The 15,009-nt window shown below is 35.5% G+C and overlaps 1 protein-coding gene across 4 annotated transcripts in view; it reads right to left on the reverse strand.

The window, feature by feature from the left end:
- The window catches only part of OSBPL8 (oxysterol binding protein like 8), a 215,130-nt gene that overhangs the window by 97,275 nt on the left and 102,846 nt on the right, over nt 1–15,009 (reverse strand). Inside the window, exons 3-4 of one of the 4 annotated variants that reach the window (XM_032170793.2) lie at nt 13,543–13,579; nt 4,167–4,295 (exon numbers count right to left, since the gene is read on the reverse strand). In XM_032170793.2, coding sequence (XP_032026684.1) covers nt 4,167–4,295; nt 13,543–13,579 — 166 coding nt within the window. Of the gene's footprint in view, nt 1–4,166; nt 4,305–13,542; nt 13,580–15,009 lie in introns of all 4 variants that reach the window. The other 3 variants (XM_032170792.2, XM_058424619.1, XM_058424620.1) reach the window with 3 other exon arrangements.

The raw sequence follows: 15,009 nt of genomic DNA on the forward strand, positions 1-15,009 counted from the left end.
CTTTATATACATATTAATTCATTTTAAACCTTAATAAAATCCTGTGTGCTAAATACTATTATCTTCACTTTACCAATGACTGACACATAATGAATGTATTAAAATCTATGAGCTCCTCATGATATTAAAAAAATTTAAAAGGCAAAAAGAATTTGTCACCACTGGAAGTAGACTTCACATTACGCCTTCAATCAAAAAATTAATACTTTGCAGTAAACAAATACCCACACAGCCTACCTTTTCTGTAGGAACTAACTATATTTCACATTTACCAAGTAACCCTAAGTGATGATCTCGTCTTTAAAGAAAAATTTCATTAACACGTATAAAAAGAATGACAGAATTATAAAATTGCCATTTTTCAACTCCTAATATTGTAACTGATTCAGTTAATGATCATCAAAGGATTCAAACATCTTTCAGTAAAAAGTTGATGGGGGACATGATTTTTGCAGGGTGCCAAATATATCATCTTTATCTTCACTTTCAAGTCATAAGGAATGAAAAGATGCAACTTTCAATGAACAGAATCAGGCTACCCTCACCTAAATCTACCAATCTTGTATCACTAGCAGCAAGACAATCAGATATTAAGTGAATTCTTGTGATGCATCATGAAGTACTACACACTCCCTACAAAGTATTCTTGCCAAAAATGCTCTAGCTAGATATAATCGAGCCTTTGCATTTAACTTCTAGTTTACAGAAAATATAGAAGACAGAGAAACAAATTAAGTAATACCACAAAGATGTAATCAAACAAACCTAAAAAAGTCAAACACTCTATAGGACATTGGCCTAGATCCATTTTTTTTTTTTTTTCCTGAGATGGAGTTTCACTCTTATTGCCCAGGCTGGAGTGCAATGGCACTATCTCAGCTCACTGCAACCTCCACCTCCTGGGTTCAAGTGATTCTCCTGCCTCAGCCTCTTGAGTAGCTAGGATTACAGGTGCCCGCCACCACGCCCGGCTAATTTTTTTGTATTTTTAGTAGAGATGGGGTTTCACCATGTTGGCCAGGCTGGTCTCGAACTCCTGACCTCAGGTAATCCACCTGCCTCGGCCTCCCAAGTGCTGGGATTACAGGCATGAGCCACTGCGCCTGGTCACCCAAGTTTCTTAAAACCGTCAAAGACACAAAAGAAAACAAAAGTAAACAAGGAGACTCTTTAGGATTAAGGACGTAATGACATAACCAAATAAGATGTATGGACTTTATTTGGTTTCAGCAAGCCTACTGTAGCAACATTTGGGGAAAACTGGGCGAAATTTAAATACAGACCAGGTGTTAGGTTATGTTAAGTAATTATTATCAGTTTTGTTAGATGTAATAAAGGTTTTATGGTTATATAAGAAAATGTGCTCATTTTTTAGAGACACACTAAGTATTCTGGGGTACATCATGAAGTCTGTAATTTACTCTAAATATTCATGCTGTACCCCAAATAAATGAAACAAACAAAACAAAAGGTTAATAACTGTTTACGTCTACACAATGGGTATATTAGTGTTCACTGTACTCTTTTTTTAACTTCCCTGTTTGCCTGAAAACATTCATAATAAACAAGTGTAGTTTTAATTATTAGTAACTAACCCTTTTGTTGGTTCATTAACTCCTAAGTTAAAGAATTCCTCTAAATATTCTAGTGCACAGATACATGAATCAGAGAAACCATTATCTATTATAGCCAAAATTCTGGTGCACAGTGCAAAAAAAAAAAAAAAAAAACCAGGTCGGTTGCATTGTTTCAGAATTTTATCTTAATGAAGCTTATTTATACCAGAGTGTGTATCATATATCGTTTTTTCAGGTCTTCCAAAAAGCATTTTGGCAACAAAAATGCTACCTTTTCAAAAATACAATCGACAACTAAGCAATATATGTTATAGTAATTATTTTCATCTTGTTACATAAATTTTTATAGTTCCTATAATGCTATATGAAAGTGTTTCCATCTAATATATGACTAGAAAAACATTTTCTATTGAAATAAAGTAGAGGCCGGGTGTGGTGGCTCATGCCTGTAATCCCAGCACATTGGGAGGCCGAGGTGGGCAGATCACAAGGTCAAGAGATCAAGACCATCCTGGCCAACATGGTGAAATCCCGTCTCTACTAAAAATACAAAAATTAGCTGGGCATGGTGGCATGCGCCTGTAATCCCAGCTACTCAAGAGGCTGAGGCAGGAGAATCGCTTGAACCCAGGAGACGGAGGTTGCAGTGAGCTGAGATTGCGCCACTGCATTCTAGCGTGGCGACAGAGCAAGACTCTGTCTCAAAAAATAAAGAAATAAAGTAGAAAATGATCATGTAACTTACTATTTACAAGGTAGTACTCCTTTAAAAAGTTACTAAAGCCCAATTTCAAAAGATAATTCATAAAGTTACAATATCAAACCTGACTAATTACAAAGTATGATAGAACTCTAAATTTAATTTTTAAAAATACTCAATAACCTAAGTATACATTAACTTTCAAAACAACAAATTTCATTTCTCAATTTTAAAAGCAGAAGTGCTTCCACCACAGCTATGAGTAGTACCACAGGAGATTTCCGTACATTTGATTAAATAAACTTCAGCTGAGGAGCAGAATCCATTATACAAAACTTATTAATTATGAATTAGAAACTGTGATCCCTGAACTTCTGGGAGTACCCAAAGACCCTTCTACAGGGTCTGCAAGGTGAAAACTAGTTTCATAATACTTTTTCATTATGTTGCCATTTTCATTGATGGCACAAAAGCAATGTTGGGTAAAACTGCTGGCAACTTAGCACAAATCAAGGCAGAGGCACCAAACTGGAGTAGTAGGCACTGAATTCTTCAGTCATGCACTCACAGAAGAATGACAGTTTCACTTACAGATGTCCTTGATGAAGAAGTAAAAATTATTGCTCTTGAACCTTTAGTAGGTAAGATTTTAATATTCTGTGCAACAGAATGAGAAGTGTACGTAAAGCCCTTCTCTGTACTATATTTTTTAATGTGTGAACACTTGGAAGATCTGCATAATTCAGTAAGCAAATATTTTCCAAATGACTAATGCATGATGTTACAAAATCATGCATGAGTAAAGAGCCATTCAAAATTCAAGAGTGAATTTTAACAGAGTATGGAAAGTGTACTGATAGCGTTTCAGATTCCAGATTGCAATTAACATTAAGAAAATTACTACTAGTCAAGTTTTGGCATATTATCAAAGAATATCTCTAATTATGTATAAACCCTCTCTCTCTCTCTCTCTCTCTCTCTATATATATATATATATATACACACATATGTGTGTGTGTGAGAGACCAGATTTTATTCATATACTTCAATCAGATCATCACATCACAACAGACTGCAGAAGCAGATACAAAAATGCAGGTGTCTTTTAAGCTAGACATTAAAGTGATTTGCAAAAACTGCCAAAAAGCAGTTCTTAATCATGGATGATTTTGTCCCTCAAGGGATACTTGGCAACATCTGGAAACATTTCTGGTTGTCACAACTGGGGAAACTGCTATTGACATCTACTGGGTAGAGGCCAGGGATACTGCTAAACATCATATAATGCATAGGACAGCTCTCCACAACAAAGAACTGTCCGGCCCAAAACAGTGTCAAGGTTGAGAAATCCTGAAAATAGTTCCAAGGTTGAGAAGTCCTGGGATAAACCAATACCAACCTTCTCAATCAACTTTTTGGGGAGTAGAGGGGAAGAAAACATTGTAATTCTTAATAAAAATGTTACTTATATTAACATGTAATGGGTTTATTACTTTAAATGAATTAAATTTTTAAATTTCTAGTTTTAATTTATAATATAATAAATACAAATAGACATAACTCACATAAACAAAAGCACTTCACAGTCTTCAATAATTTTTAAGACTACAAAGGAACCATGAGACCATAAAGTGTAAGAATCACCAAATTAGATGAATGATATAACTAACGAAGTATGTTGGAGAATATTTAAAAACTTAAAAGTCTAAAGGAAAGTGTACTCATTTCAAGAGTATTATAGATGACCTAAACAAAACAAACAAAACCCCTTACAAAACCAAATAGTTAAAAAGAAAAAAAAATGATAGTCCCCAAATGTCATTCTCCCCTTCTCCCCTCCAAAAACAAAAACAAAAACAAGACAAAACATGAAAACCACAACTTCCTACCCTGGCTGTGAGGACTTGCTGGACTAAGAGATGGCTGATGCAAATCTTTGGTTGGCGTTGGATAAGCTTCTTTTCCTTGGCGCTGACTCATCTTTCCTGGTGTCAGAAGTTGAGATTCGTCACTGTTTGCTACAACAGCTCAAGGAAAGAAGAGAAAAATACTTAGTACTAAAGTCATAGATTTACATAATAGTATACTTAATAACATGGAATAAGATCATAACTGAAATGGCCTTGGTGGTTATATTCATTTTACCAACTCAATACTTTAATAAATTCTCATAGTCATCTTGTTTTCATGTTGGTTTGTTACTGATCCAAGAAGAATTGACAGGTATGTTTGAGTCAGATATACAAATTATAGACATTATAATAATGAAAATACATATCCAACTGATAATGAAAGGCCTAAGGTTTACTGTGTGCCTTTCATTGTGCTATTTACTCTTTATATTTACCAACAAAACAATAAGCAAAAGACAGTCATTTCCCAAAAAAAAATACAAATCGTCAATAAACACATAAAGATACTCAGCCTCATTAGTAATCAGAAAAACTACAAATTACTAGCAGTATAAAATAATACTTGACATTCACTAGAATTTCTATTCTAATTTCTAATTTTCATGAAAAGTCGGTATGATAACTGTTTTAGAGAGGAAGAAACTTGAGGGTCAGAGATTGCCTTGCCTGAGGCTAAACAGTAATAGAGGCAAGATTCTAACTCAGAACCATTTGGTTCCAAAGTCTGTCTCTTAAAGCTTGCTGCCACAATAAGCAATTTAAGTAGTGCTTTGAAGTTGCTTCTCACCCATTTGGCCCTCCTACTATCTATCACTCAGTGATAGCGAGCCATGCCCAGTTTCAGAGAGCAGAAACAAAGTGAAAACACTCAATGAAGAAACAGGACAAACCGCCAAGTCCAAAGTACCTGAGGATCTCCACGTTCTTTCATTTTATATTCCTGTGCTTTCAGCCTATAAAAACTCGAGTTTCATCTTAAGAAAGGACGATTTACTAGCACTTTGGAAAGTCGAGATAGGTGGATCACCTGAGGTCAGGAGTGCGAGACCATCCTGGCCAACGTGGCGAAACCCCGTCTCTACTAAAAATACAAAATTAGGCAGACGTGTTGGCGCGCCTATAATCCCGGCTACTAGGGATGCTGAGGCAGGAGAATCGCTTGAACCCAGGGGACAGAGGTTGCAGTGAGCAGAGATCATGCCATTGCACTCCAGCCTGGGCAACAAGAGCGAAACTCCATCTCAAAAAAAAAAAAAAAAGACGATTTAGTCTCCACCATAGGTTTTATTTTTCAACAGACATTCAGAATTTCACATTCATCTTTTTCTCATCACGTCCTTTAAATCTAATTGGTTTAAAATGTTTTCCATTGCGATAGTTTTCAAAATTTTATTTCAGCTCCTTAGATTCCAAAGTAAAAATACAAAAACACTTGCACTTTTCATCCAAAATATAAAAAATTATTTTTCCAAGTCAGTTAAAAAAATCTATAGACTGATGACTCCCAACTTCATATCTCCCCCTAAACTCAAACTTACATACCCAACTGCCTGCCTTATAATCACCTCTTAATTATTTACAGGCATCTCAAATTTATCTAGAATATAATTTTTGATTCTGCTCATCCTTCAAACCTGCCTCTCCCCAATCTCAGTTCGTGCCATCACTACTCCCCTCCCACTACTTTCTCAGGCCAAAACCTTAGATGTGTTTTTATTTTTCTCTTTCTCTTACCGAGCAATCTTTTAAAATCATAAATTAGATTTCCAGTATGCGGAAATATCCTCACTGGCTTCCCATTACATTTGCAATATAATTCATAACCTGGAAATTCAACACAGTCTGGCCTGCTACTTGTTCCAACCTCATTCTCTACCACTTCCCTGTCACTCACTTGGCTCCTGCCGTAAATAGTCTTCTTGGTATTTCCTCAAGAAAGGCCATCTTTTGCCCAGTCACAGGGCTTTTATCTCTTGCTCTTTCTACCTGGAATATTCCTACCCCAGATCATCACATTATTAGCTCCTCTCCTTTGTTGTCTGGGCTCAAATGTCGTCTCTTCAGAAAAGCCCTTTGGTTTCTTCATGGTGCTTTTTGATACGTTCTTAATTTCAACATAGCACAATTTGGCTTTTTTTTTTTTTAGGGTTAGTACCCACCACTTCACAGTTATACTCTATCACTTTACCTTACATGATTTTCATTGTAGCTCCTATCATTATCTGAAACAATATAGTTTATTGCTTGTCTTCCTCCATTAGACATTAAATTCCGTGAGAGAAGGAAGTTTTGTCTGCCTTATTTTCCCATAAATTATCAGGTCCTGGTAAACTTCCTGCCCTATTAAAGGTGTTGCTTCCTACCATACTAAAGATGTTCAATAAATTTATGCTGAGTCAATAAACCAACTTTTATTTTTATATTTTTATAAAACATCATAAAGTATATGGTGTCTCTTTCAGTTACTAAATCCAAGATTCATTTGATTCCTAAAAATAATTATTAAAAAATAATTTTAAATGTATGGTACTGATGCAGAGAGATAAACTGACCTAAAGAACATAGCAGATAGCTTTCAGAAACAGACACATACATACATGGAGCTCAGATATACAATAGAAATAGGGAAAATAAATTACTCAGTTAACAATATGAGGTTATCAACTGCTCATCAATATTGGAAAAGTAGAGAAAATCTACTTCTTACCACACACAAAGAATAGTTCTATGAAGACTACAGACATAATGTAAAAAGCAAAACTGGAAAATCTTTAGAATAAGAGAATATCTTCATAAACTTGGGACAGATATTCCTTTAAAAAGACACAAAAAAGCACTAACCCAAAAATTAAAAAATCAGTAAGTTCAATATTAAAAGTATAAATTTATTTAAAGGTATCATAAACTGAAAAGGCACAAAATAAGATATTTGCAACACCCATAATTAACACAAGGTTGGTATCTAGAATGTTCTTAAAAAAAAAAACTTCCATAAATCAATAGAAAAAGAACATCATCAAATAGCAAAATAGGGCAAAGACTTGAACAGTGATTCACAGAAGAAAAATGCAAAGGGGCAATAAATGTGTGAAAAGATGTCCATCCTTTTTTAATAATGAGGCAAATACAAATCAAAATAATAAATATTTTATACTCAGTGAAATTAACAAAAATTAGCATCTGATAATACCAAATACTGATGAGGATGGGATCATCGAGATGTCTTAAGCATTGTTGGTGGAGTATAAGTTGATACAAGCACTTTGGAAAACAATGTGAGCTTCTTACATAAAACTGAATATCCTGTGGGTCCAACAATTCCACTCTTGGATCTAGAAAAACTCTTACAGGTATGTACCAAGGGACAAGAATAAGAATGTTCATACCAACACTGTTCATAATAGCAAAAACCAAAACAACATATTCATCAACTGAAAAATGAATTTTAATAAATTGTGGCATACGCATATAATGAAATAGTATATAGCACTAAAAAGGAATGATCTAGTTCTATAACAAACAACATGATTGAATATTAAAAGTAAAATGTTAATTACAGCCAGGCACAACAGCTTGCATCCATAATCCCAGCTACTCAGGAGGCTGAGGTGGGAGGATTGCTTGAGGCCAGGAGTTCAAGACCAGCCTACACAACATAGCAAGACCTATCTCTAAAAGAAATAAAAATTAAAAAAAGTTAGCTGGGCGTGGTAGCTTACACTGTAATCCTAGCATGACAAGCATCTGTAGTCCCAGCTACTAGGAAGGCTGAGGTGGGAGCATCACTTGAGCCCAGGTGTTCAAAGCTGCAGTAAGCTGTGATAAAGCCAATGCACCCCAGTGTGGGCAACAGAGCAAGACCCTGTCTCTTTAAAAAATTAAAAAAAAAAAAGGTAACTACAAACAGCAAGTCCTAGAAAATTATATAAACCATGACACCATTCTTTTAAAATTGAAAACCAAGCAAAATCTAGTGATACATATGTGAGTAAAAAACAACAACAAAAAAGACTTTTTAAAAAGCAAAGAATAATAAAAAGAAAAAATACAACCTAGTCATGCCCTCTTGGGGCAGGCTCAGGGATAAAAATGCAGCAGAGGCCAGGCGCGGTGGCTCATGCCTGTAATCCCAGCACTTTGGGAGGCCGAGGCAGGCGGATCATGAGGTCAGGAGATTGAGACCATCCTGGCTAACACGGTGAAACCCTGTCTCCACTAAAAAATACAAAAAAAAAAAAAAAATTAGCCGGGCGTGGTGGCCGGCGCCTGTAGTCCCAGCTACTTCGGAGGCTGAGGCAGGAGAATGGCGTGAACCCGGGAGGCGGAGCTTGCAGTGAGCCGACATCGCACCACTGCACTCCAGCCTGGGCGACAGACAGAGACTCCGTCTCAAAAAAAAAAAAAAAAAAAGGGCAGCAGAAAGACCGAAGGTACATGGAAGATTCTAGTTCTTAAGCTGAGTGATAGGTCAATAAGGGCTCATTGTATAATTATGCTCTCATTTACATATGACACATATTCTTTTGTATGTATCAGACAGAACATTTAATGCTAATTTAAAATACTTTGTAAGAACCACTAGCAGAATTAATGTAGGTTTTAGTATTCTGTCAGTAAAACATAGGTGTCTATGTCTTGGATAACTTTAAAACAGCCTGAACTGTAAAGTTAGCTCTATTCACCCTTTCTAATCCATTTTCAATGGAAGTATAACTACATGATTTTGATAACCGTGAAATAACAGAGTATGCAGAAACAGCGATACACCTAGTGCACCTCTTTACCAAAAAAAAGTCAGAAAGCCCATGTTTCTATTTATTTTCCCTGACCCCATTCACAAGCATTAACAACTATATACACAAGAGAGGCTAGGGAATATAAAAATCATTATGATTTCCTACATCAGTTACATAATAGTAGACCATTCAAACATAAGTTTAAGAGGGACAGTCACTTTTCTTCTGTATCCCTTGGCACATAACTGATACTCACTAAATACTCTCTAAATGACTGAATAGATATTTGGCAAATGAATCATTGTGTGATTCCAGTGCAGTTTCACTGTCTCACCTACCAAAGATAACATTACAGTGCCCTCTGCTGTTTCTACTTCAAGTGGAAGTAAAGCAACCTGCTTTGCTACTCACATTACTCATCTTTAGTAGAAATCACACTGAAACAGTTAATATAATTAACATATCTGCTGCATCTAAGGAGAACGTGAATCAAAAACTAACATTTTTATCTTCTGAATTCAACTAATCAATATAAAATTTGAAGAATTTTACAAGTTTTGAAAGTTTGCCTTTAAGTGGAAGCTAAAATAAGATGAAGTAATTTTTTAAAGTCATAAATAATAATCTGTATGTAAATCCTATGTCTCCTTTTCTTCTAAGGTATACATTTCTTAAATACTCCAATAATTTAAATGTCAGTATAGATCACATAGTTTTTTCATTCAATAGTACATGATCCTAATCAAGTACCATGAAATTACAGTTGACATTTAAGCAGTCAAAAATGTGTATTTAGGGACTGGGAGTGGTGGCTCACACCTGTAATCCCAGCACTTTGGGAGGCAGGCAGATCATTTGGGCTCAGGAGTTTGAGACTAGCCTGGCCAACATGGTGAAACCCCATCTCTACTAAAAATACAAAATTAGCTGGGCATGGTGGTGCATGCCTGTAATCCCAGCTACTCAGGAGGCTGAGGCAGGAAAATTGCTTGAACCCGGGAGGCAGAGGCTGCAGTGAGCCAAGGTTGCGTCCCTGCACTAGGTGACAGAGCGAGACTCCATGTCAAAAAAAAAAAAAGTGCATTTAAATTTTGACCCTCCAAAAACTTAAGTACTAATAGCCTACTGTTCACTGTTGACTGGAAGCCTTATACATAATACAAAGCATTAACACATATTGTATATGTTGTATGTATTACATATTGTATTATGTAATACCATATATACATAAGCTAAAGAAAATGTTATTAAGAAAATCATAAGAGAAAATACAATTACAGTACTATACTGTATTTATTGATACCATAAGTTTATGCCATCTGTTTACAAGATGAATCATCAGTTTGAAAAAGCAGCAACCACAGCTGCAGACCTCAATCTAGAGCTAAATATTAAGCAATTAAACTTTTTCTTGTAATGTCATGGCCTTTGTCTGCTTCTTGGGAGCAACTGAAGCATCAACAGTGGTACTTCACATGGGTCCCATAGTGTTATTCAAGGTTTACAATATTGCACGAAACATGATGAAAATAGGCAAGAATGGTGATAAATGACTTTTTAAAGCAATATGCAACTTACTGGAGCAAAGAACTTCACACAGACATGATTAGCATCACACAGCAGTTTAAGTAGATATTCGCAACACCTGAGCTCATTGTAATAACAGGAAGTGGCTAGAAAATTATTACAGTAGTACAGTATGTACTAGTTAATGTTATGTAGTTACGATTTAATACTGTATCTTTATGTTTGTTTACATTTTTCTCAACTGGGAATGGCAACATGTACAGTGTGTGTGAAAAGTTTTGATAAATTTTTACTTTTGTAATAGATTTGTGAATATTTTAAAGTAGTAAGAAAATAAACTAGTACCTACATATATTTTATGCATTCATGATATACCTAACCTTTCCTTTATTTTTTCTGTGTTTCTAAGGTACAGTTCATCTGTGAGTTTTAAATTGTCACAAACCTCAGAAAAATTTTCCAATATATTTATTTTTAAAAATACACATAGAAGTGGACTCGTGCAGTAAAAAGTTGTCTTATTCAAGGGTCAACTGTACTTCACTTTAAAAGATATATGGGGCTGGGCGCGGTGGCTCACGCTTGTAATCCCAGCACTTTGGGAGGCCGAGGCGGGCGGATCACGAGGTCAGGAGATCGAGACCACGGTGAAACCCCGTCTCTACTAAAAATACAAAAAAATTAGCCAGGCGTGGTGGCGGGCGCCTGTAGTCCCACCTACTCGGAGAGGCTGAGGCGGGAGAATGGCGTGAACCCGGGAGGCGGAGCTTGCAGTGAGCCGAGATTGCGCCACTGCACTCCAGCCTGGGCGACAGAGCGAGACTCCGTCTCAAAAAAAAAAAAAAAAAAAAAAAAAAAAGATATATGGTCTCTAACAAATGATTATACAGACCCAGCCTTTTAATATTTGGCAGAGTACATTATAAAGTCATCTCTAATATTCTGTCGTATATTTTTATTTATATATGCTTGAAATATATAACCTTAAGTAAATTTCTTCTATTCCAAGTAAAAAAGATCTCCATTTGTAAAAACCCAGTTCCTAAGATAAAATATTTCAGTTAATATTTAAAATGCTATTCTATTTATAAAGCTCAGCAGTGCCATTCAGTTCACCTGAGTCCATGTCTAAATACATGAGCTAACTAAAGAAACTGAAGAATCCATTGAAATTATATGCCAAGTAAGTATCACAAAGCTGAACAACAAAACATAAAAATATTTTGAAGCTTGGTGCAGTGGCTCACACCTGCAATGTCAGCATTTTGGGAAGCCAAGGCAGAAGGACCGCTTGAGTCCAGGAGTTTTAGACCAGCCTTGGCAATGTAGGAAAACCCTGTGTCTACAAAAAATAACAATAAAAAAAATTTACTGGGCACATGCTTGTAGTCCCAGCTACTCAGGAGGCTGAGGTGGGAAGATCGCTTGAGTCTAGAAGTTATGGCTGCAGCAAGCTGTGATTGTGCCACTGCACTCCAGCCTGGGTGTCAGAGTAAAACTCTGTCTCAAGAAAATGAAAAACAACATTTTGAGATTTGTGTTCTTTTTTCTATTTTTAAGATTTCTACCTCCTAATGATGACTGTATAATAAACAATATTTATAAAATATTTTGAGTTATTGCATTTAAGAATGAAAAAAGGGCTAGGCACGGTGGCTCACACCTGTAATCCCAACACTCTGGGAGGCCAAGGTGGGAGGATCACTTGAGACCAGGAGTTCAAGACCAGCCTGGGCAACACAGTGAGACCACATCTTTACAAAAAATTTTAAAAATTGGGTGTGGTGGCACAAGCCTGGAGTCCTAGCTACTCGGGTGGCAGGAAGGTCCCTTGAGCCCAGAAGTTCAAGGTTGCATGAGTTATGATTGTGCTCCTGTACTCCAGCCTGAGTGACAGAGTGACTCCCCTGTCTCTAAAAAATAAGAATTAAAAAAAAAAAAAGGATTTAGCATATTACTTTAAATCCTCTCTTTTTAGAAAAAAAAAAAAATACATACATACTATAACCAGTTAGAGATAAACAGCAACTTATCTAGACTAAAAAAGTTTATAGTTAGAAGAAAACCTTTACCATTATCTCATTAAGTTCCTTTCCTAGGTCAATGAAATATAAGTCCCAGAACAGTAAACTGACTTGCAATAATCAGATAATTGTTTAGGAATCAATAATAAAACTTCCTAAATCAATATAATTTTCTATATTATTCATCAATAAAGTTAAAATCTTCATCTATGATGCAGTAAAATTTTAACTGTTTAGTTATACTTGAATGCAGCAAACAGTTTCCTTCTATCTTTGAATAACAGTAGAAGGAAGACACACTGGACTAGTAACCAATTCTAACTTCTCGGATATTTGTGCTATCTTAACTTCAGGCTCTCCTCTATAAAATTAATGCTTTATTAGATAATTTCTGAAGTTCCTTTCACCTCAGCAATTCTATGATTTTTAATATAAAAATTGCCCCTCTTACTCCCTAGCTAGACTATACAAATTTTTAGGGGCAGGCATCATGTTTTATTCATTATGTACCTCCAAAAGTTGGCAATGTCTGCCACTCCTTGCCCCAAAAAACTCTCAGTAAAATGTGTTGAGGTGAATTGGATATAATTTTCAAGGATACATCTTCTAAATCCCTAAGGTAAAATATGTTTCACTTATACCCAAAGTATAAAACAATTTTCATAATCAAATTATTATGTAAAAATTCTGACAAAATACAAGCTTTTCTCCCTTTCATATGGAAGTGAAATCCTTGTGCTAGATCCATGCCTTGTGATAACTGTAGAAAGAAATACTATGAAGAAGAGGTCCCAAATTATGAGTTAGATAATTAACTAAAGAATGCATCTTCAGATAATCAAGATGTAAATATACAAACACTGCCTATGAATCTCAGATGGACAATGAGAACAGAAGGGGCACTGGGTACTAAATGACCATCTATATTCTTTATATTTCAATTCCTGGAAAGAAAAGTAGAAGACTTAATAATTCAAAATTGAAACACCATTTGCCTTTCATAATAATTACACATCAAAATATTATCATGTCCCCAAACATGCCGTTCAAGCTTCAGCTACTTACTTGATGGCCCAAGGACATCTTTGCTATCACCAAGAAGCTTTTAAGGCAGGGTAATTGAGCAGCAAACAAATATAGTCCAAATCGGGAAGAAGCAAAACGCATCAGGATGGAAACAGCAGTGAAACAAAAGGACAAGGAAAATAGCATTAGTTTATAAGTAGAAAGCACATGCACATCAATAGTAATAACCGTAATAATTTACAAGAAACTTCCTTTTCCACACACAAAAAAAGATCTTAGATTAAGCAGTATCAAATATTTGTTTTGTTTTTAGAAAATGAAGGTGGTAAGAGAAAAATGGATCACCTACGTATTTTGTTTTGAAAATTAAGTCAAAAATTACTTTCAAATTCAAGATATAAGTTAGTAAAGGTAAAAATTACATAGAAATTTAAGAGACAGACAAGTTATGCATTCCCTAAATTTAAGGTGGTTTAAAACTATATAACACCCATGCACTATTAAAGATTAGTTCTGCATGCCATGAAAGCACATAACACTACAAAGAGATTTAGTATGTTTCTTCTACAAAAGAGTAAGGAACATTTACTGAGTGCTTGTTACATGCCAAGCATTGTGTGAAGAGCATCTACAGAGGCATCAACAAAGTAGAACAAATTTTTTCTCAAATACCAAAAAAAAAAAAATAGAAACATTAATCAGAAAGAAGTTTTATTAAGTCAGACAAAATTTTCTTAGGGCCCACTAAAAATCAAGCATAATATTTGGAGCTACTGGTCTTTGGGAAGTCACAAGACCCAACCCTTGAGTGAAGAACTTGCAATCAACCAAAAGAAACAGGAAAAAGCCTGCTGACCTTTTGTTTAGTAACTATTTTAACATAAATTACTCTAAATGTTGCCTATGGACAAGTGCTTTGGTTCTGGTAGAAACAGAGTTCTCAGCTCTCCTTCATTTTAAATACCAAATGTAGTAACGTACCAAAACAAATGCAGTAACAGAAATAAAAAATTCCCAATAATTACATTATTTGTTGGTCTTAAAGAGACTTGAGGATCTTAATTGGCTGTGACAAAACAAGTTAGCAGTTGTTTGCTTTGGGCTTTTGTCACCTCCTTGAATAAAATCTTGGACCTATTCCTTCCGTAAGTGATGGCTTTTTGCAATACTTGAAATGATCTTCTAATGCCTTGAAGGCATTTGCTCTATTCATGTTTGTGCAGCTTCCCATTTAATCTCATTCTTCTGGTTTTACAAACAAACTAAAGTTGGCAAAGTTATATTCTCCTGGGCTGAAGCAATCCTCCAGCCTCTGCCTCCCAAAATGCTGGAATTACTGATGTGAGCCATCACACCAGGCCCTAAATCACTTCTAATGAACAGAATACAGCCAAAGTGATGGGATGTCTCTTCTAGGATTAGATTATAAAGAGACTTTATAGATGCATCCCATCTTGCATGCAGTTTCTCAATCTCTTGTAGATAGATCACCCTGGGGAAAGCCAA

The sequence above is a fragment of the Hylobates moloch genome, unplaced genomic scaffold (genome assembly GCF_009828535.3).
Source record: "Hylobates moloch isolate HMO894 unplaced genomic scaffold, HMol_V3 SCAFFOLD_12, whole genome shotgun sequence".
NCBI lineage: Eukaryota > Metazoa > Chordata > Mammalia > Primates > Hylobatidae > Hylobates > Hylobates moloch.